Here is a 23,965-nt window from a genome sequence, read left to right on the forward strand (position 1 = left end):
TCCCAGGAGTTTGAGGAGCCACCAGCCCCACTGCTACTGAAAACTCATATCCATTCCAAGCCTGAACAACCTGAACCCCATGAAGGTGCCATCCTGTCCAAACAAATGAGAACCCACCACACTTCCACAGCTGCTGAGACTAGAAACTCTAAAAATACTCAGCTGAACTAGGGAAAGGAGAGAGATTTAGCCTGTACTCGGCATACACAAACGGGAATATAACTGGGGCCTATTGGAGTTCTGTTGGGGGTGGGGGAGGTGATCTGGTAGGAGGAGATGAATCTCTGATGCTATGCCCCCACCCCACCTATATGCGATCAGTGAGTCAGGTGCACACACTGAGCAGACGGATGTGTGGTGTGGAGGTGGAACTCAAGAGTGCTGTGACAAGCCACATATACATCTGCCTCCAGCTCCACAGCTCACCCTGGTCTTAGTTCTCAGAGTGAGACCAGAGTGGAAAACTCTCTCTGTCTCTGTCTCTGTCTCTGTCTCTGTCTCTCTCTCTCTCTCTCTCACACACACACACACACACACACACACACACACACACACACACACCACAATGAGCTGGTCCTATGGATTCCATCACAGGAAAGCTGGGGTCTAATAAAGCAACTGTCTTCTCCAAACCTCTGAAAAAATAATGATGATCGCCCTCTCCTCCAGCTGAACCTAACCAACTTCAAAGGGCAGTCAGCGATTTGCCAGAGACAGGACACTTGGGGGAGGGGGACCCAAGCAAACCAAACTGAGAGGACTCCCTCAATTACCCAAGGGCACAACGAAGTTCCCAGAAAGGGAACTGCTTCCAGTATTTCAAGGCAGCTTCCCATTCACCAGAGCACAACTCATTTCAGCAGTCACGGAGACCCTCAATTACTCATTTAGCTCAGACCCAAAATGAACGACACCCTCCCCCAGCCTCCTTTATTGGTTACATGTGACAAGTAAAAGTGCCTTGTCCAGCCTTTGCTCTCAAACAGCCGCAAAACCAAGCGTGTCGGGTTGGTCGTCTGAACCGATCCCCAAGAACTTAAGGCTTTCCCAACCCCGGCCGCGGAGGGGTAGACATTGCTTTACTGACTGGCTCGCTCTTGACTGGCTCGCTCTTGACACCTGGGCCTTCCTGACAGGGCAGGGGGTAGGTGTCTTTGCCGGCTCTAGACAGAGACCGGGGTTCTGTCTGAGAGGGCTGCCTGACGCTCGCTCGGGCAGGAGAGAGGCAGCAGCGAGGCGCTGCAGTTCCCGGGCGCAGGGAGAGGGGCAGGGAGAGGGGAGCCACAGAGAAGACGCGAGAGGGAAAACACTTTAAGTGGCGATCCCCGAGAAAGGCAGCACCACGCGGGGGAGATGGCAAGAGAGCGAGCGGTACACAGGGCAAGGCGGCGGCGGAGCCGGGAGGTGCAGGTGGTGGAGGGCGCGTCCTACCTCGTCCTTGGCCGCCCCGCTGCCCAGGGGTGCCTCCAAGCTGCAGTTCGCCCTCTTGACAGTGAGGTAGAAGGGGTAATCTTTGGCCACCATGGCGGCTGCCGGGCCTGCCCTTTGGGATGTCACCGCTGACCCCAGGCGACAACAAAAATCCCGGGTGAAAGAGGACCCAAGCTCCACGGTGCCGGCGGTGGCGGCGAGGACACCTACAGCTGCTTCTAGCCTGGAGTGCCGGACGCTAGGGATCCAGCGGGAGGGGCGGGGCCGCTTCAGGACACGCCCACGGAGGGCGGGTGAGTAGGCGGGGCTAGAGAGGCCCACCCCGCCCTCCTAGGAGCGTCAGGTGCGAACTTGCAGACACCTCCCGTGGCTGGGGGCGGTTTTGCCAGCTTTGGAGACCTCAGGGAGCCGCCATACCGGAGATAATAGCTCCCCTCGTGGAAGAACAGCCGGTTGCGAGGTGACCGGGGCCCGGGGACTGCACATTTTTCTCCTTCCTTTTTTTTTTTTTTTTTTTTTTTTTTTTTTTTTTTGGGACAGGGTCTCTCGACATAGCCCTAGCTGTCCTAGACACTTTTATTTTAATGACCGTTATTGGGGTAAAAACAGCCCCAACAGTAAAATGCACCCATTTTAAGTGTGCCGTTCACTGACTTCTGAATAATTTAAAAGCACTGTGTAACCAACCTTCACACTCAAAGAGACAAATCCTTTCCACCACGCACGAAGTCCCCTCCAGCTGTTCGCCCTACACCCACGATGGACTGATTGGGTCTGTTTCCAGCCCATAGCGAAGACCAAGCCTTTGAGGATCTTTTTTGGGGAAGCGCTGACGTTGTAAATGCCCAAAAAGCAATTGCAAAGTCAATGCTGTCGCCTAGCCCCCGCCAGTAAAAAAACAAACAAAACTAGAAACAATGGCAACATTCTCAGTAGAGCGGGCTTAAGTAAACTTTCCTCACTGTAGACTACTACCCCACAGTGATCAGAAAAGAGATGGGTCTGTGGGTGTGGAATTGAAAGATCTTCATATTGGCCTCAGTTTGAGAATAATTGCAAAGGGCTGGGAATGCAGATCTTTAGTCGAACAGTTAGCAAGGGCGAGGCCCTGAGTTCAATTCCCAGCATCTAAAACATAACAATGTGGGACAAAACAGTACAATATCATTGGTGTTAAAAGTATATCTATAAAAGAGTACTTTCCTTTTCCTATATTTTCTATAAGGACGCACTTGTAGATCAACAACATTGAATGTCTGGAAGGATCTGCAGCAAGCTTACACTGTCCCTGATGCCAGAGGAGGAACACCTAGGATTAAAAAGTGGACAAAGGGACTTGAAAGTTACAGCTAATGTCTTTCAATTTCTTACAAGAAAAATATATTCACCTGTCACTCGAAAAAGAGATTAATTTCTTAACGTTATCACTTCCTCGAAGTACAAATTACATTTCTTGTGAACTTCACTGAATCTTTCCATACTCATGTGAAAGGCATGGATACATCAGGTACTGGGAGGTGCTGACTCTTGCTTTTGCTTCTTGGATGAGGGAGTCATTGTGATAGAGAAATTGACTCCATTTCAGTAGTCTCTGTTTCCAGATGAGGTCAGAACCCACCGGTTCCTCTTTCCCTAGCAGGAAACTGCTTAACATGTGGATCTTTCATTTCAGGTACCAAATCCACACCCCAGCAACAAACCCACCCATCATCTTGCCTGATTAGGGAAGAGAGACTGACTACCTTTGGCGGCAGGAAGAATCATATGTTGTAAACAAGAATCTTAAATGAATGGGTTCCAATTGAGACTGGAGAAAGCACCTGTGTTTTTTTTCCCCCCAAGTATATACCCTGAAGCAAAAGGAAGAAAGCCGTAGCAAAAGAGACATCAAGTGAGCAGGAGCATGTTAGAATCGCTGATTTTTCCCTGCGGGTATTCCTGCTCAATCTTTTCAGCCTGAGCAACACTGAAGGTGAGTCCTCATGAACACATTCACACTGCCTACAAGCCTGGCCAAGTGTGGTGGAGGGGTGAAGGGAACCCCATCTCCAAGGTCAGCCAACCAAACCAGGCCTGGGGGGCAGTGACATGTCCCAGAGCCAAAGCACCCTGGGCCTCTCCTTTTCCTTTTGCTGCTCTTCCAGGGCTCACTGACCATCTCAGCACAGGACCCTGGGCATCCACAGCTCGTTTGGGAATGAGCTTTGATTCCTAGTGAAGTTTTTTTGGGCCTTGTTCTCCAGTTGGAAAACATACTTATAGCACTTGATGGGGGGTTATCCCAACAAATTCCCACAGCCCTGGTATTGGGTGCTTTCTTCCATGTTCTTAGGACCAACCAGGCAGCGTAACACCAAAAACGTAGGGTGATAATAAATAAACCCTTAGAAATGGGGGCAGGAGGGCTGCGGAGATGGCTCAGCAGTTCAAAGCACCTGCTTCTCTTTAGGAGGATCCAAGTTCAATTCCCAGCACCCACATCAGGTAGCTCACAACCACCCATAACTCTAGAGGATCTGAGAGCTTCTTCTGGCCTCCACTGACAACCACACACATGAGAACACACACACAATGGGGGAGAGAAACTGAACCCCAAATTTAATTATTGTACAACAAATGTATCACATCTAATAAGAAGCCTATCATATACATTTCATCTTCTCTTAAGATTTTTTTTTTTTTTGCTTTTCTTAAAAAAATACTAGGAACCATAAAATCAGTGAACATACATGCAGCAAATATGTTTTTTACTATTCCTCTAGGGATGGAAAGAAGGACGGAGGGAGAAAGAGAATTGCTAATAGCCCGTAACTACTTTACTGCAAAATGGGCTAAGCTCCAAAACAAGTGTGACAGTGATGATGGAAATCTCCAGTGTCCTTGAGTTCTAATTCTTCCAAGTTACCTCCAAATAGGATTCTCTCATCTTTACATTCTTAAAGATACATACATATTAAAGATACATATGTACACACACATACATTACAATAAAGCCCATACACTAGGTCAGCAATCTGGGGTAGGATATACAAGCTTTGTATGTGGTCCATGAGACATTCAAACAATTTTTAAGAGTGTTTTTTGCCCTGTGCAATTTCTGCCTTGTTTCCAGGTTTCAGGCCTCTCCCTCTGCTCCAGGATTGGGATTTGGGCAAACTGTCTGGGACTCTAAGTAGGAATATGAGTGACCAAAGACTGTTAGCCAACAGGCTGCCCTATGAGAGGAATCCCAAGCACAGAGCCAGGCTAGCATCTGAGTTCGAGGGAGCTAGACCAACCCAGCAAGGCCTCCCAGCAGTGCAGCAGCGGTGGTCTGCCGCGCCCCCCCAACCCTCCCCTGCCATCTGTGTGTGTGTGTGTGTGTGTGTGTGTGTGTGTGTGTGTGTACAGCTTAGGAACAACACTGCCTAACAGCAGCTTCCCTAAAAGCAACAGCACAAAACACTTTTCAGAGCTCTCCTTCAGCACAACCAGTTATAATCCCATAAAGTGCTTCACAGCTGGGCAGTGTTTGTCTGGAGCCAGGAGCCTGGAATCAAGAAGCCTGTTCTGCACTTCCAGGAACGATGCCAAGCCCAAAGCTGTGGTCTCGCTTGTGCTGAGAGGTTGGGACTCTGCAGCCATGCACGATACTGGTGATTAGCCCCTTTTAACCTAGCACATGATCAGGTGTGGTTAGGAACCCACTTACCCATTACTCAGAACAGACCCATCATGGGGCTAAAACCTCAGAGGCTAAAGTGGCTGTAACCATCTCAGTCAACGGGACCTTGCTCTATCCTATCAGCACTGCCCTGAATATCAGGGTTGGATTTCTTTTTTTTTTTTTTTTTCCTCTTAAAGGTTCACTCATGGATAAGAGTGATTCATTCATTCATCAAATAGGCACTGAGTGCTTCCTTGATTGGCTACTTCTCCTCTGTTTTTCTCCCCATTCTTAAGCTTCCCTGCTAGGCAGGTATTTAATCAATGAATATGGTCCAATTTCAAACATGGCCTTTCAGATGAAACCTCGGTGGCAAGTTATGCATCAAGGAAGAAGCCGGTCTGCCAAGGCTCAGCCTCCCACCCTGCAAACCTCTGTGGCTTCCCTGGCACCTGTAGCCATATCTACTGGTTAACCAGACAGTCATGCACGTACATGTCGGGCACTCACATGTTCCAACATCTCTCCCCTCCCCTTTCTTTTGGGCGATGGTCCCAGTTAATGATCAAGCTCCCTCTCCTTCCTTCAACGTCAGTCTTGGTGGGAGGAATAAGGAGGAGAAAGCAGGGAACTCGGTGGGATCTGCTGCCCCACAAACAGCAATGGCACATACAGTTGCATCTGAAGTCACACACAATGGTACTTCCTCCTGCCCGGGGACGAGCCTGCTGGCCCCAAGGCAGATTGGTGAAAAGCCAACCCTGAATACTCTACAGCTGGAAGATTTAATTCTTGCATTGTCCAAAATGTTTTGTTTTCAGGAACAAGTCTGAAAACAGTCAATTAATTTAAAACAACAACAACCAATAAACAAAACCCCAAACCTGTTGCTGGTGGTTTTGTTTTATTCTTTGGCTCTTTAGGGGGCCTGCCACCCAGCTCCCAAATAAACACACACACAGACTTTTTCTTACTGATGAATGCCCAGCCTTAGCTTGGTTTGTTTCTTGTCAGCTTTTCTTACATTATCCCGTCTACCTTTTGCCTCTGGGCTTTTACCTTTCTCTATTCTGTATCTCTTTACTTTCCTTTTTACTCCACGGCTTGCTGTGTGGCTGTGTGGCTGTGGGTCTGTATAGCTGGCCCTTGGTGTCCTCTCCTTCTCCTTTTCTCAATCCTTGATCCTCCTCCCAGATTTCTCCTTCTATTTATTCTCTCTGCCTGCCAGCCCCACCTGTCCTTTCTCCTGCCTCAATATTGGCCATTCAGCTCTTTATTAGACCAATCAGGTGTTTTAGACAGGCACAGTAACACAGCTTCACAGAATTAAACAAATACAACATAAAAGAATGCAGCACATCTTTGCATCATTAAACAAATGTTCCACAGCATAAACAAACATAACACATCTTAAATTAATATTCCACAACAAGCCAGGCGGTGGGGGTGCACATCTTTAATCCCAGTACTTAGGAAGCAGAGGCAGGTGGATCTCTGTGAGTTTGAGGCCAGCCTGGTCTACAGAGTGAGTTCCAGGACAGCTGATCACACAGAGAAACAAAACCCTGACAGAAAAAAAGTGGGGGGGGGGCACGGCGGGGGAGGGATAGCCTACTAAAGTACACAATGTGATCCCTTGTAAGACACAACGTGTGAGGGCAGGGACTGGGGAGGTGGCTGAGTAATTAAAGCACCTGCTACACAAACACAAGAACCGAAGTTCAGATCCTCAGCATCCACAGAAAAGCCCCAGTGACCACAGTAGCCACCTGTAATCCCAGTGTTTAGGCAGAGAGAGGGGATGGCAGGACGAGCTAGTGAACTCTTGGTTCAAATGACAGAACCTGCTTCAGGAAATAAAGTGAAGACACCAACCTCTGGCCTCCACATACATATGTGCCCACATATATGTACACACACACCAGACACACATATACACATAAAAAAAAAAAGTGAAGGCAAATGTGAATAAAGACACCCAACTGTGCTCATGTCATTGGGTCTGCACTGGACACTTGACGTCTAGGCAGTCAGGGGCAGTATTTCCTTACATTGCTTGAAGTGAAATTGAATGAAAAGCCTATTAAACCCATATCCTAGGCCCCATTTAGGGTCCACTGAACCAGAATGTTTGGCGGGGAGCTTAGAAGTTTGTATTTTTGATCAATACCGTCAAAGAGCATGTTTGAGTGATGCTGTGTTACACATCAGAACAGTGAACTGGGTCCCCACGGCTCCCCACTCCCCCTGCCATCGGCAGTGACCACAGATCTTTGGTCACAAGTATGTGGGGATGTTCAGCCCAATGTTATAGCATCAAAACCAAGAACGGGCAGAGGAAACTATTTATTGGTTCATGCAAACTATTGTGCACTGGGATCTCGAGTGTGCAGCGCAATGTGCTGTCTACATGTGGGTGCATAAGGGATACAGTGAAAAATGTGCAAGTCCACACTTCAGCTCAGCTCCCAGCAAAGCCACCCACCAGGAGACATGTTCTGACACTTGGGATTGGATTTACAATCTCGTTTCCAGGGCTCCAAATGAAAACACACTTATCTTCATGGCCGAGAGGCACAACTGCATTTAAGTTTTTAAAAAATTAGCTGTAGAGAATAAAAGGAGGGCTGTTGGCTTGAGATGTTGACCTGCCAAAAGGCCTGGGGCCGGGGTGTGTGTGTGTGTTGGAGGGGGGGTGTTCTGTAGAAGACCTTAATTACAGAACTAGTCCAACCAGAAGGAACAGGATCAGGGACTCTTGGCAAGTGTGTGTCTCATCTGGGGGGAGCAGACATTGGCTGGTGTGCTGCAGAGCTGCAAGGTGTGCTGCAGAGCTGCAAGGGGCCCAGAAGCTGAAATGTCCCAGGTGCTTTGGGCACAGTGAGAGCTTTGTAGGGAGTTGGAGGGGGTGGGTTAACGGAACACTTTGGCTAAGCGGGAGCTGAGTGAAGAGAGCTTCTGGTTTTTATTATTTTATTGTACTTCTGTAACAGGGGCTCAGAAAGCCAGGGCTGCCTTAAAACTCACCAAGCAGTTGAAGGTGACCTTGAACTCATCATGAACTCTTGCTTCTCCCACCTCTACCTCCTAAATTCGGGGATTACAAGCCTACACCACCACATCTAGTTTATGCTGTGGTGGGCAATGAACCCAGGGCTTCCTGCCTGATAGGCAAGCCCTCTACCAGCTGAGCCGCCTCCCCAGGCTGAGAGTTCCTGACTTATTTGATTTTTATTTTCCCAAAGCTCACATCCAAGCCCGAGCTCAGCAAGCATGGCTCCCATGTGTCCACCGTCCTGATCAAACTAAGAGTCTTGACAACAAAAGAGTGGGCAGAAAGGCGCCAGCCGCGGCTTAGTCCTTGCTGATGGCATTGTCATCTGCTTCTTCCACCTTGGTGTCATCACTACAACACTCCTGGTTTTGCTGGTTAACTCTCAATCAAGCCCATCTGTGCCCTCCTACCCCCAACCCCCCACCGCCAGGCTAGGGTAGCCCTCACTTTGTCTCCTCGAAGCACCGAGTACCTCTCTCACCCCAATACTCGTCTATCAACAGATCCTTCATCTCCACTGTTTGACCACAGTCAGGTGGAGGTGTGGGGGTGTGGGAGGGGTCATGGATTTTACCCACATTGCTAGTCAAATCAGTTCCGGTTCCTCCTACCAGACTGGCACATATCAAACAATGAAAGGAAAATTAAAATAGGACTGGTCAGAGATGTCATGAAAAAAGGTAGATCTAGAGGGCTTCCCCCCGCCAAGTAACGGCGTGTAGTTTCTTTGAAAAATTGTTGTTTTTAATTATGTGTACGTATGTACGTGTATCCGTGTGTCGTGGGTATATGCACATGAGTGTGAGTGAATGACCATGCCAGAGGTATTGTGAGCCCCCTGAAGTGGATGCTGGAAGAGCAGTACAAGTTCTTAACTGCTGAGTCATCTCTCCAGCCTCTAATTTCTTTTTAAAATAATATTTTCTTTTATGGCCAGGCATGGTGGCATGTGCTTTTAATACCAGCATTCAGGAGTCAGGGGCTGGTGGAACTCAGTGAGTTTGAGGTTAGCCTGGTCTACACATAGTAAGTTCTAGGCCAGCCACAGGTATGTAGTGAGACGCTATCTTACATTTTAAAAATGTACTCTTTGAGAATTTCATACATGCATATAATAAATTTTGATCATATTCACCCCTTCTCCAACTCCTCCTGGATTTCCCTTACCTCATGCCCCCCTTCATGACTTTTTATTGGCATTTTTTTATTTATTGAGAATGTAATATGTGCAAATAATAATTTTGATCGTATCTCCCCTTCTCTGACTCCTTCTAGATCCCACTTCATGCCCGCCCAACTTCATATACTCTCTCTCTTTTTCAAATAACCCAGAGTCCAGTTAATGCTGCCCGTACACACATGGGTGGGGGACATCCACCTAGGCATAGTCGGACTACCAGGGACCACATCCCTAAAGAAAACTGACTCTGTCCTAGCTGCCATCAGTGGTCAATAGCTCCTCAGCTCAGCACTCCTGTGCCCTTCCCCCACTCGCCAGAGCACAGTGTTTGGGATAGGACCAGGACATCACATGCAGACGGCTATCAGAAATTTTGAAAAGCAGACATGGGTCCTTAACTTAGCTTTCTGATGGTCCAAAATTCGTGGAAACTACTTTGAAACTTAGGGCTCTTTAGACTGAGTCTTTGCTCTCTCAAGGTAAGGCCTGAAAGGCTGACTTTGGTGAGGAGAGGAGGAGGATTTTATTTGGTGTTTAAGATCCCACAGAGCTCAGATCTGAAGTTTCCGGGATGATGTGAACGTGTGGACTCAAATTTCATTTCATTTCATTTGATTTTTTGAGGCATTGTCTCTTTTATGCTGCCCAGGCTGCTCTTGAGTTTCTAAGCTCAAATGATCCTCCTGCCTCAGCCTTTTGAGTATCTGAGACTATGGATGCATCACTACACCTATCCCTAGACTCCACTTTTTATCCCAGGAAACCAAAGGGATGCTAGCTGCTTGGGATGGTGAATCTTTACTGTCCACTTGACTAGAATCAGAATTGTCTGGAAGGTTGGTAGGAGAGAACTTTGGTTGTGTCTATGACCACATTTCCAAAGACCCACCCTTGAATGTACTATTCATGTCAACATCCCCTTCCTCTGCTTCCCAGACAGCCATGATGTGAGCGGTGCTGTTCCCTGTGCCTTCCCAGCCACACAAAAATCAGTGACCACTGTTCCACCCGAGGAGGGTCATGATCTCCCTCTTAGGTTCTTACAAGAGGTGCCTGAGAGCTTCTGGCATAGAGAGAGCCAAACTCATCTGTCAGGGAGTGGGAGGAAGGGAGGAACAGAGGTAAGAGAATTGAAATTGTAGAGCCAACATCATGTGGCTTCCTTTTTGAACTTTAATAACCCCGAGCTGCCTGCAGGCTCAGAAAAACCCAAATGCAATAGTAGGTACAGGGATTTCTCTGGTGCCAGGAAAATTCAGTAAGACACAACTTTTACAAGGTAGGCCATGAATTAACGCCCTGCAGCAACCAAAGAGGCTTTTAACGTCTCTAAAGTTGGCAGCCAGATGCCCAAGCATTGGCTTGTTGCCTTCTAACGCACAACAGATAGAACCACGTACTAGGGGATGAAATCATCTTCCAGGAGGAAGAATAGCAGAGGAGGCGGGGTTTTTAGGATTCAGGGGAGGGAAGCAATCCGATCTGTATTTTCATTGCCACAACAGGCCCCATTTTAATGGACACTAGAGGTTTTCCACATGCTAGGCACATTTTCTAGAATGTTTTAAAAGGGATCACGTTTATTAGACCACCTCGGTTACTGAAGGAACTATCCTCCCTTCACTGGGGAGGGATTTATCCTGTGGGGTTATCGAAAAGATCATAAACTGTAGCTTCTCATTGGGATTCTGCTGTTAGGAAGCAATTTGGGGTGTCTTGTTACAGTTTACCCCCAGAAGTTTTCAAGGAAATGCCTGTCATCAAAGTTCAAAAATAAATACAAAAATGATGCTGTCAGAGCAAAAAACCAAAGGGATCAGCACTCTGCATCAGTTTCCTGATCATAAAACTTTATGAAAACAACCCACCCATTAGCGAAAACTGCACAATAGCTCGTATTCTTTCCTAAATGCTTGCCTCATGCCACCCCGAAAGGAGGTGCCATCACGTTTCCTGAATCATGAGCTCCCAACACCACATCCCTTTCCTCCCTCGCTCATCCCCACCCATCTGGCATCTTTCCTAAACTTAGCCTCATCTCCAGTGAGGAGCTCAGTGGAGAGGAGCCAACTTTCTCCTTCTGCCTGACCTGAGGAGGCCAGGCATCCGTACCAGCTGGAAGCGGGGACACCTAAGGCGAGCTCCCTAGTTCCATCCTTACATCCTAAAGGAACTTGGAACGGGAAGGGAAAATGACAGAGTCGCCAAGTCGGAACACGCAGGCTGCCCCCAAATCTAAAGAACAGTTATAAAAGTGTTTGCCTGGTGATGGTACCCCGTGAAGACTGAAGGGTTTTTCTTCTACCTTGGCTCTATAGTGACATTTGCTCCCACCCCACCCTCTTGCTGTGCTGAGGATAAAACCCAGAACTAGGCAAGTGCTCTAACACTGAGATACTTGCCAAGCCCTGTACCCACACGTTCCTTGTGGAGTTTTCAATGCACTCTCCTTCAGTTCCCGGTACAACAAAAGTGGCGGACAGGCCCACAGATGAGAAGTCTGGACTCCAACACTAAGTTGTTGTTTGACAACTGTATGGACAATTTAATCCATAATGTCAAACCTCAGTCTAATCATCTGTAAAACTGTCAGGTTTTACTTTATTTTGTAAAGTGTGTGTGTGTGTGTGTGTGTGTGTGTGTGTGTGTATGTATGGGTAACAAATATACCATGAGCACATGTAGAGGTCAAAGGGCAACTAATGTGAGTAAGTTCTCTCCTACCATGTGAGTCCTGTGAATGAAATCACATCATTAGGCTTGGTAGCAGGTGCCTTTACCCACTAAGTCATCTTGCTGGCCCCAGTTTCAAGGTTTTATAAGAGAAAAACCCATGAATGATTTAATGAGAAGATACATACATATATATGTGTGTATACACACACACACACACACACACACACACACTCACATACATATATCCATATTCTAGCCATACATTAAGTAAGAATGATTACCAATTCATCCCACTCCCCTTTTCTCAATGAATTAGAGTGAGAGTGATAGATTTAGGCATTTGCCCATCCTTCTTCCTTTGGAAGGGATTAATTCTGTAACTCCATGATCTGAAACACTGACTAGAATGTTGGACACATGAAGGCAGCAGCATACTAAACAGTGGACTGACCCAAACTGGGAGACAAAAGGGCTGGAGCACTGTCAACTTGACCAGATTAAGAATTACCTAAGAGATGGATGAAGGTGTTTGCAGAGAGGATTAGCTGAGGGGAGACATCTTATGAAGAATGTGGGTAGTACCATCTGCTGGGCTAGGGGCCCCGACGAAATAAAACGAGAGAGAGCAGAAAGCCAGAGGGGTGTGGGAATCTCCCAGTTCCTCTGCTGGCAGCACAGTGTGAGCTTCTCTGTACCACCACACCCTCCCCACCATAATGACTGAACTCCCGAGACCATGAGCTGAAATAAAGCCTCCCTGTCTGTTGCCCTCTTGGGTATCTTAGTTACAGTGATGAAACGCTAACATACAGGGCTCAATCCCGGCTCTACTATTCAGTTTGCTAGGTGACCATGGGTCAGTCACATGACCCCCAGGAATAGCTTCTTGACTGTTATGCTAAAGTGATTTAGAGAGAAATGCTTACAATTATGCGATTCTATGAAACAACCAAGATGAAAGTGTGCATGGGGAATGGTCTTTATTCCATTTTGGGTTCAGAAAGTCTTCGGCTAACAATGCCATCGTCTCCTGCTGATGGGAGCACCTTGCCTAGAGGCAGCACATTTGGCACAGGCAGTCCATAGTTCAGGTTAGTTCAGTACAGTAATAGGTTTTTTTTTTTTGGTTTTTCGAGACAGGGTTTCTCTGTGTAGCTTTGCGCCTCTCCTGGAACTCACTTGGTAGCCCAGGCTGGCCTCAAACTCACAGAGATCCGCCTGGCTCTGCCTCCCGAGTGCTGGGATTAAAGGCGTGCGCCACCACCGCCCGGCCAGTAATAGTTCTTAAGAATTTGTCAGAAAATGGAGCGCAGAATTCTCATAAACACCGTGACCAAAAGCAATCTGGAGAGGAAAGGGCTTATTTCATCCACCTTATAGTCCATCATGAAGAGAAGTTAGGGCGGGAACCTGGAGGCAGACACTGAAGCAGAGGCCATGCTGTTTACTGGATTGCTCTGCATGATTTGCTCAGCCTGCTTTCTTATACAATCCAGAACTATCTACCCGGGGATGGCACTGCCCGCCGTGGGCTGGGGTCTCCCATGTCAATCATTAATCCAGAAAATGCCCTGCAGACTTGCCTACAGGCCAATCTGGTGGGAGGCGGCATTTTCTCAATTGAGGCTCACTCTTCCCAGATGGCTCTTGCTTGCGTAAGTTGACAAAATACAAACAAACCAGCACATAGACAGAGGCCTTTTGTAGCAAATAGCAACATAAACAGGAGGTCCAAACAGAGAGAAGACCCACTAGGAGAAAAATGGAAGACACTGATGGAAAACGGAGACAGTGCAAGTGGGATAAAGCTGGCCTAAAATATACCACTGTAGCTTAAAAATAAGTACTTGGCTGCACAGCGTCGGCGTTATCTGTGCAACAGCACTGACTCCCTCCCTGTCTTCTTCCTACAGGCCTGCCGCAGCTGTGACAGCTCCCTCTTCCTTCAGTGGACTTACGGCCTCACAAATGTTCCTCCAGTCATAACTTCCTCTCGGCTGGAGGACCCTGGTTACTTCTGCTCTGGATGGAACACACAGTGCCCTGGCCATGAGGCCAGGGACCACCAGCTCCTGTGCAACCCAGAGCTCTACTTCCGGCACAAAATACTGACGCTGATGTTATCTACTTGTGTTAGTGTGTGTGTGCTTATGTGTGTACGCATGTATCCGTGAACATGTAGAGGCCAACAGACAACCTCAGGTACCACTCCTCCTCAGGCACCTGGTTTTTTGAGGCAGGGTCTCTCACTGGTTTGGAGCCTGCCTATTAGGTTAGGCTGGCTGGCCAGTAAAGCCAGGGATGATCCCCCCCCCCCCCCCCCGGCCTCTGCCTCCCATAGCCCTTGGATTAGAAGAACTACCATACCCAGACTTTTCTTTTTCTTTCTTTCCTTTTTTTGAGACAGTGTTTCTGTGTAGCCCTGAACTGGAACTAGCTCTGTAGACCAGGCTGGCCTCAAACTCACAGAGATCCTCCTGCCTCTGCTTCCCAAGTGCTGAGATTAAAGGTGTGAGCCACCACCACCTGATGATATGCAGCTTTTTAACACAGGATCTGAGAGTTGATTTCAGGGCGCCATGCTTGTGCATCAAGACCTTTACAAATAGAGCTCTCTTCCGGTCACATTGCAGCGACTTCTAAACAGTCTCTCTGAATAACAAATGAAACTAGGATTTCCCAATAAATCCTAAAGTGCATCATCCTTAACATTTCCCCTAGTAGACTGTAGCTACCCAGGGGTAAGCCTCATGACTCTCTCGCTCAAGGCTGGCAACGTGACGAGAACATAATGGACAATGCTGACCGCTGACGGGTGTGTGTGTGTGTGTGTGTGTGTGTGTGTGTGTGTGTGTGTGTGTGTGTCAGGTGCTGGACTTTGATTCTGTATTTAGGATTTCACACAACCCTCACAAGACTTCCGGGAGTAGTTAGTGTGAGAAACCAAGGCACAGAAAATTCGAGCAACTTGCCAGAAGTCACACAGTTGGTAAGTGGCAGGGCTAAAGTTCAAATTCAAGGGCTTTCCTCCCCAGAGCCGGAAGTTCCCAACTATGAAGGGGAACATCAGTAGTTTGCAGGGCAGCTTGATGCTACAGCTAGTGATGTCAAGGTCAAAGACCCAACCTGTGCAAAATGATTGAAAGGGTATCAGAGAAGAGCCAGGAGCCCAAGACTCAAATATGGGTTCTACATTCCCACGCTGACTTGGGTTGACCCTGGTTCTCTGTTCACTAGTTTCCCTGGCTGGTCAGTGTCAGATTGAGATGGACATTCAAGTCCTCATCAGTTGTTTTACCCAAAGGCCAGGGTCACATACTGAGCACACAAGTACCTTCTACAACCTATCACCAAAACAGCTCCCTCCATCAAGCTAATTACTCAGTCTGTGTGAGCCTCAGTTTCCCCAACTGCAATTAGAGTATAATTGCCCTGACTTCAAAGAGTGGAGGCGAAGATTAGAGAGGGACTGGGTTGAGGGGCTGACAATGCTCGTTCCATAAACAGCAGTGGGCTTAATTAACTAACACAGAGCAGAAAAGGAACCCCAGAGGAGGAAAAGACATTCTCAGAGCCAGGAACCAAAAACAGCCAGACACTGAAACCCTGACCCTCAAAGACTGCTAAGAGTATGTCTGCCACAACCCCCAGTCCATAATTTTATACTGAATTCTTATTCATAAAATGGAGGGATGCAACAGGTTTGAGCTATCTGTGTTTGGAAGAAAAGTCACCATTGTGATTTACAGAGGTCACATCTTTCTTCTTCTTCTTCTTCTTCTTCTTCTTCTTCTTCTTCTTCTTCTTCTTCTTCTTCTTCTCTTTTCTTCTCTTCCTTTCTTTCTCTCTTTCTTTCTTTCTTTCTTTCTTTCTTTCTTTCTTTCTTTCTTTCTTTCCTTTCTTTCTTCCTTTCTTTCATTTTTTGACACAGGGTTTCTCTGTGTAGAGCCTTCTTTAGAGCCTGTCCTGGAACTCACTCTGTAGACCAGACCTACTCACAGAGATCCACCTGTCTCTGCCTCTTGAGTGCTGGGATTAAAGGTGTGTACCACCACTGCCCACCAGAGCTCACATGTTATAGGTAATAATGGTAGGTGCTATTTGTTCTATGCCAGACCTAGGAGAAGTAAAACCTGTTGAAGAGGGCACTGCCCTGTTCATTGTGTAGCCTAGGTTGGTCTCAAACTTGCAATCTTTCTGCCTCAGCCTCACGGTGCTAGGATTACAGGTAGGCACAGCACACGTAGTACTAGGTCTGTTTTATAGACAAGAGTACAGATGTTGGAGAAGTTTATGTAACTCACTCAAATTCATGGAGCTACTGAGTAGCCATACCAGAACTCTCTCTTCAACGCTGATGGCCTTAACCGTGTAGCCAGAGGGTAGGTGTGCCTACCACAGGCAGACAGCTTTATAGAAAGGGCTACAAAGTCCCCATTTACCCCCAGACTCTGGCAGCTATGGACAAATCATTTTAATTTCCTGGGCCTTGTTGTGATCAAACAGCATGTACTGGATTAGAGCTTTTCAATCCAAGTCTTGTGGACCATTAATCACACTTTATATCCAGGAGTTAAGAACAAAAGGGAGATCACGAGGAAGGGGGAGAGTTGAACGCATTCATTAGCAAGCAGAGCCAGTGGGATCTCAGTTCATTCCATTGAAAATTCTGAAATTCTGTTGGATTTTATATGAGAGGGAGAGAAGAGAGAGCAAGAGAGCTAGTCAGGGGAGACAGGAGGGGCTTGTTGCAAAGCTGTACGCAAAGCAGCCACAATGGACATACTTATCTTGGAGCTTATTCGGGATGCTCTGGGGTAGGAGAGCAGGAGGAGATAATGGGGAAGGAAGCAAACTCCTTCCTCTCGGAATGATCAGCATTACATACAACAAGCACTCAACAGTTGCTGTGAGAACTGAATTCAAAGGAAAACAGACCTGAATCAAATTGACAGACACAGGGCTGCTGCTGAAGCTGTATGGATATGTCAAGAATGCTAGCAATTTCTTTTGTATTCAGCTACCTACTCTGCCATAAGCCATTTTCTGCCTCAGGACCCATTCTCTGTGTATGAACAGCACCCCTCCTCCGCCGCTGGGATAACCATGGGTAAAGTTCCCCCTCCACTGTGTCCCACGCGCTTGGCGTCTGAACAAAGGTGAGCCGTCTGAACAAAGGTGAGCCGTCTGGAAGCTGAAGAATTTTTGTTCTCATCAGTATGTTTGCCCAGGGTCATGGCGAATATTGTTCCCTGAGTTTCCAGCTTAGGCCTTAGAACTCAAAGGATAAAGTGTTTCCACAAGAAAGAAAACAAGACAGGAGAAAACACACACACACACACACACACACACACACACACACACACACACACTCAGTATGCTGTGTATCTTTGAACTCTCTACATATGATAAGTACTCCATACAGAAAGTACTCAATACATCCTGAGAAAATTGAATTCAAAGGAAAACATGGAAAGAGAGAGGAAGGATGAGAGACAGAGGAAGACAGAAATCCCTCCTCCATGTAAATGAAAAAGTCTTTTTTTTTCCCCCACGAAAAGTGACACCCTCAGACTTGCCAGCCAGTTTCTACCTGGAAATACAGGTGATAAGAACCATGAGCAACTCTTTTCCAAACTTGCATTTTGAAAGCAGGACCTAAAAGGAATCCAGGACTTACAACCCTTCACTGATTGATAATGGCCATGAAATTTGGCTGCTGAATGAGTCACACACCCCAGGCCACAAAATGGCCACCACAGAAGAGATGCTCAATAATCATCTATTGAATGAACGAACAACAGAAGGAGGTCTCAGGAGACACGTCCAAGGAGATGTCAACGTAAGTGGACCTTCTGGCTGACATTTAAAAAGTCCTGGGGTTAGGGATGCAGCTTAGTAAGAGAGCTCATGTTTAGCATGTGTGAGGCTTCTGAAGCCAGAAAAAAAAAAAAAAAAAGTTCACGTACCTTTCAACTCAGACCTACAGAAGCCCATCTCTCAGGCTTCTCTGTGTTTAAAAAAAAAGTATCCCATATTCAAATCTCAGACTACGTTTTCCTTCTAAGAAGTCTTTCCAGATCAACTGAGCCCCAGAATGTGGCTCCTCTGAGTTCTAACAGAGCTTCTTGTTAACACGTATTAATGACATTCCATCAAGTGGCATCTCTCAAAGACTTTTGTCATCCTTGTTCCATAGGGGCCAGAGGATGATCTATGACCACAATGCTTTCCGTTTTGAGTGACTAGTTTACTGAGTATATAGCAAACAAAAGTAAAAGAATAAACAATGAGTATAAGGTAGAGAGAAGCAGCAGATAGATGATGACAAGGAATCATCAAATCTGGTGCTCAAAGCATCCAGTTTTATAAATGGACTGGGGAGCCCCACTGGGGCAGCCAGCTGGAGTTTCCAGCTCAAAGTCCCGGGTAGAGGACCCTCTCCCTGGAGGAGCCTTCAGCAGCTTCTCTTCCCACTGCAGCCATTGTTATATTATGAGATAAACAATAGCAACCCCCATGGAAGTGGTTTACCCTCTAGCTGTTCTCAAGGACATAGTGTTTCCACACTCTTAGCTGCTTGCTCTTCTTCTCTCCTTGTTACAATTAGGGAGCTAGCCTACTTCAGGATAAGGAGAGGTTTTTGTTTTTTTGGGTTTTTTTTTTTTTGCTCATGGGGTGAGCTCCCAAAGTCCATTTTCAACAAGCTTAAACAACACATGGTGATTTATCAGCATAACGAGCATTACAGTTCTGCAGCCACACAACCTTTTAGGTCATTGCTCCACTGGATCCCTAGAAGGTGTTTTCAGGGAACTAGCCCATGAAAGGGACATCAGTAGCAAGGGCTGACTACAGCTGGACTACTGGTAGACCAATGTCATTCCTTAATCTTCCATTTAGCCTGTAACAACTGAACAGACAGCTGTCTTCATGCCATTCTCCTACTGCCTGGGGACAACAGTCACATTGGAATCTTAGATTCCTTGAGGACCAACCAGGAAGAAGTGCCGCCCCTCCAAACATTTCATGCTACAATGAGGAAGCCACTCCGGAGATGGTCACTATGTTGAAGAAAACAGGGCCTAGGGAAAAATGTTAAATCTAACTGTGAGAAAACCCTGACTCCAATGGCGAGAGGCAAAAGATTTTCAGGATAGCAACTTAAGAAGTGGCTGGACCACGATGGGATGAATTCAACCTCTTGGAGTCATTCCCTCATACTGCCGAATATGAGGTCCCACGGCAAATGTGGGAAAGGTGTGTGAGGCCATATGAAGGAAGGCTGGAGGAAGGCATCCCTCTTAGTCCATGCGGTAAGACACAATGGCTTGTGTGAAAATATAAAAGGTCCTCCTGAGGTTGAGGAGTACACCACTGGGCCGATGAAGGAAGTGGCATGCCACAGGAGTTAGCTCTGAAATTCCTCAAAGCAAAGTGTGGGTAGAGGCCAGTGATCACGGCAGCTGGATGACGGATGAGTGGGCTGTTAATTACATTATTCCCACTAGTATTCTAATGTGAGCACATCACAAGGTTCACATTTAATGCACTAAATTACCCAACATCGAAAATGATAATTCTGGGCAGTCCTGGTGAGGGTACCATGAAGATGGTACACTTACAATCGTAACAGACAGTAGAAATTACTGTGATGTCAACAAATGTCAATGTACACCAATATAAGTACACAGATATCTTGGCTCATATTTACAGTTATGAATTTATCACAAAAACTAGTCCAGAGGATGGAAAGACTATCAGCATACTATAATCTAAATAGCAATAAATTCAAAATAACAGACCGGCTGTAAGTCCAGAATATACACTATACTTCAAGAACTGTATTAAATGTTTCTATCCATTATTCTCCTTTATAACACTTTTAAGGAGTATTACCATTCCCATGGTAGGGAGGAAGAAATTCCAAGCTTTCCAGGATGAGGCAGAGCAGGAAATCCAAGTTGGGGTGGCTTCAGAATCCTGTGACAACAGCCCTGAAATCCCAGTGGCAGGTGATAGGCAGTATTTACTTCAATGACAGGACATCCACTGGGTGGCCACCGTGCAAACATTAACAAGTGCACACGTGAAGCCAAGCAATATGGGGAAATGCAGAGTTTTAGTATAAACCCAAAATAAAGAGAGCACATGAGGACACACATGAATATATATGAGAGATCATGGCTATGTGAGAAGAAATGTCTCCCAATGGTAGCTGTATGGGTTTGTTGTTTTAATAATTAAAAATGTAAAGGGAGCTAGATGTGGTGGCCCATGCTGGTAAGCAGGAGGCTCAGTCCAAGGCCAGACTGGACTACACAGTGAGACCCTATTTAAAAAAAACCCAAACAACAACAACAAAAATACTAACAAAATCAAAAGGATGGAAATTGAACAAAAGGGTACGCAGCTGCCAGGGGAAAACGGGCATTTTGGTAGTGGTGTCTTCGTGAACACTGTAACCCATTCGTTTATTGGATTCCTCACTTCCCTCCCCCATGCCTCTTCTCCTTCCCCCTCCCCCTCATGCTTCTTTGTGTTTGGAATCTGCTGAAACCAAATGAAGAAATGTCTCCTCCCTCAAATATCTTTCCAATGACCTGTGCTAGGAATCTACCAGCTTTGATCAGGAACTTAGAATTATCCCACAGTGTAACGTTAACAGTACGTCAAGGTGCCTCCTTCCAGAAGAGGGAATAGAGGACAAGAGCTTCAGGAATAGACAAGGGCTGGTTTCCTGATTGAGATGCTGAGTACCGCAAAGTTTCCTCATGGGTCACTGTGGCTGGCATGGCTGGGGTCCAGCCTAGCACATCCTGTCTACATCCCAGCTACTGCTCACCGCACACCCCACTCCACAGCTGGTCTTCTTCCTACTCCCTCGGGCCTCAGCCTCCCTGTACCTTCCCTAGAGAGGCACACCTGAGGAATCTGCGAACTGAGCAGATGGGAGGTGATCCTGATTGAAAAGCTGATACCAGCCCTGGGTTTTCTTCTTGCCATAAATGAATTCCAGAGATGTCTCTTGGGAAAGGAGAAGAAAAAGGGAGGAGGAGGAGGAGGAGGAGGAGGAGGAGGAGGAGGAGGAGGAAGAGGAGGAAGAGGAAGACTAATTAGATCTCATGATGCTTTTAACTACCAGAACCAAAGCTAAAATAATCAATGTTTTTCTTTTTCTTTTCTTTTTTGAGACAAGGTTTCACTATTTAGCTCCGAGTGGCCTGGAATTTGAACATTCCACTGCCTCTACCTCCCAACTCCTAGGATTAAAAGCATGTGCCGCCATGCTAGGCTAATAATCAACTTTTTGTGACAGAGCTTCTACAGCTGCCCTTTGGGCCATCTTCACCTGTAGGACACACTTATCTGTATCTAAACCACGGGCCATTGTGATTCTTCTTCAAAGATGGGGTCTCATTTAGCGCAGGTCAGTCTCAGTCTCTATGTAGAGGAGGATGTGTAGCCCAAGTAATACGGGCTTGAGGACTGAACCCATTACTTTCCATGTGCTAGGCTAGCGCACCACCAACGGAGCTATATCCCCAGTCTTCCATTTATGACTCTAGGAGGTGTTTGCCATAACCTGTCACAAATACATTCTCTTAACCTTGAGGAGAGGAATGAAGACTACTTGGGAGAAAGCCCTTCAGACTCCCCTTTTAATGACTAAACAAAAAAAAGATTGTGGGGGAAAGAATGAAAATGAAAGGATCCCAAAAAAACTGGCTAGAAGATAAAAGAGTGAGAGCTGGTCCCTAACCCTTAGACTCCTCAGGGGGCGGGTGTGACTCCTGTTAGAGATCACTGCAAAGAGGTACTGGCTTTAACAGCTTACAGACATCAAAGCGGAAAATAACACAAATGTTTGCTGAGCAGAGAGCTTTCAACGACTCAGGTTCAAACAAACAGAATTTCATTGGGAAGAGAGGAAATTACAAGAAGCCTGCACATGGCTGCCAAGAAAGGATGCTTAACTATTAAATGCCAATGACAAACATGAAGACAAGCTGGGCCGTGGGAGAGATGGGTCAGTGGTTCAGAGCATTGGCTGCTCTTGCAGAGGACCCCGGTTCAACTCCCAGCACTCACATGACTGCTCACAACAATTACCGTTCGTAATTCTGGCTCTGGGAGATCTGATGCCTTCTGACCTCCACAGGCATCAGGTGCCATGCGTGGTGAATGTATATTCATGTATATACATGTAGACCAAACTCTTATACTCATAAAATAAATGATTCAGAAAAATAAAAAAGTGGAGATGCGTTGCTACTATTGTTTTGAAAGGGGAAGGGGTATTGTTATTTCCATAGGAAGTAACAGGACTAGCAAGAGAGTAAGGAATAGTCAATCAATCACAGCCAGTATGTCTGAACCACGTTCTGGGGACAGCCTTGATCTGATCTGAGCACTTAAACAGTTTCTCTCATTCTTTATTTTCATATTTTCCCTTCCCTTTTTTGTATTTACTTACTTAGGGGGCGCCTGTGAGTATGCATATGTGTGTATGATGGACAACCTTGTGTGAGTGGGTTTTCTCCTCTACCATGAGGGTTCTAGGGATTAAATTTAGGCCCTCAGGGCTGGGTGGGGGGAAGCATCTCTAGTTTATGAACCAACTTTCCAGCCTAGCTGAGCACGGTGAAAGCATCATTTCCTTCAATCCTCTTGATGACCACATTCCTACAATGGCTCCCTTTCCAAGTACTCTGCAATGGCTGTGAAATCAAGAGATTTGCTTAACAGCTTGGGCTTTGAATGATCAGGACACAGGTATACGACACCTGTTCTCAAGACTGTTGACAAGGATCAAGTTCAGAGCTGATGGATAGTATAGTTGATGTGATAGTGTCCTGCTTCCTTGGCTTTTTACCTAGAGTGATGGTCAGGCGAATGTCCATGTAGTCCATTGGAGAGAGGAAAGGATCACAAAAATCCCAGGAGGTTTCTTATTTATTTTCATCCTTAGGAGCTAATATACATGAAGACTTTCTTATGTAGCTAGAGTTTTCCTGCCTGGCCCACAGTCAGGACAAATCTCTCTCACCCGCCAGTCCCACAGCTACTCAGACCCAACCAAGTAAACACAGAGACTTATATTACTTACAAACTGTATGGCCGTGGCAGGCTTCTTGTTATCTACTTCTTCTATCTTAAATTAACCCATTTCTATTAATCTATAATTTGCCACATGGCTCGTGGCTTACTGGTACCTTACATCTCCCTTGTCATGACAGCAGCTGGCAGTGTCTCCCTGCCTCAGCCTTCCATTTCCCAGAATTCTCTTCTCTGCTTGTCCCGCCTATACTTCCTACCTAGCCACTGGCCAATCAGTGTTTTATTTATTAACCAGTCAGAGCAACACATTTGACATACAGACCATCCCACAGCAGAAAACAGTACCATCAAGATTTGCATATTTATTTATGTACGTGTGCATGCATGTGCATGTGAATGTGTGTGTTTAAATGCAGTAGCATGGGTGCCACAGAGCACAGGTGGAGGTCAGAAGGCTATCTCAGGCATCGGCCACCATCTTCCACCTTTTTGTGAGACAAGGTAAAGCTTCTGGGGCATCTTATCTCCACATCCACCTCACCATAGTGGGCTGGGATTACAGGTGCATGCTGCCATCTGCCTTCACATGGGTTCTGGGGATTTGAACTCAGTCCTCACACTTTCACAGCAAGTTATTTCCTACCAACCCAAATGTTCATCTGTGAAAAAGAAGGCGGAACATGGGCAAAGTTGACTCTTCCATTATGGCTACTATGGAAACAGCAAGAGATGACATGCACATGGAAGACACATATATAATGTGCATACATGGTATTAATACTTGTATCCTACTCCTGGCACAGCTAAGAGAGCAGCAGCCTGGCACTTTGTTTACCAGGACCCTTGTACTGCATGCTGCATCTCTCACCGACTATAGAAAAGTCATGCATGTAAAGGGGGGTATAACATGCCACAT

The 23,965-nt window shown here is 46.5% G+C and overlaps 1 protein-coding gene across 2 annotated transcripts in view; it reads right to left on the bottom strand.

The window, feature by feature from the left end:
* The window catches only part of Arhgef3 (Rho guanine nucleotide exchange factor 3), a 285,032-nt gene that overhangs the window by 68,749 nt on the left and 192,318 nt on the right, over positions 1–23,965 (bottom strand). The window contains exon 1 of one of the 2 annotated variants that reach the window (XM_059273979.1): positions 1,432–1,629. The exons of the other annotated variant lie outside the window; for it this stretch is intronic. Within the exon in view, the coding sequence (XP_059129962.1) occupies positions 1,432–1,524 (93 nt within the window). The 5' untranslated portion in view covers positions 1,525–1,629. Of the gene's footprint in view, positions 1–1,431; positions 1,630–23,965 lie in introns of those variants that run through there. 2 annotated transcript variants of the gene reach the window in all.

This window comes from Peromyscus eremicus, chromosome 9 (genome assembly GCF_949786415.1).
Source record: "Peromyscus eremicus chromosome 9, PerEre_H2_v1, whole genome shotgun sequence".
In the NCBI taxonomy this organism is placed as follows: Eukaryota; Metazoa; Chordata; class Mammalia; order Rodentia; family Cricetidae; genus Peromyscus; species Peromyscus eremicus.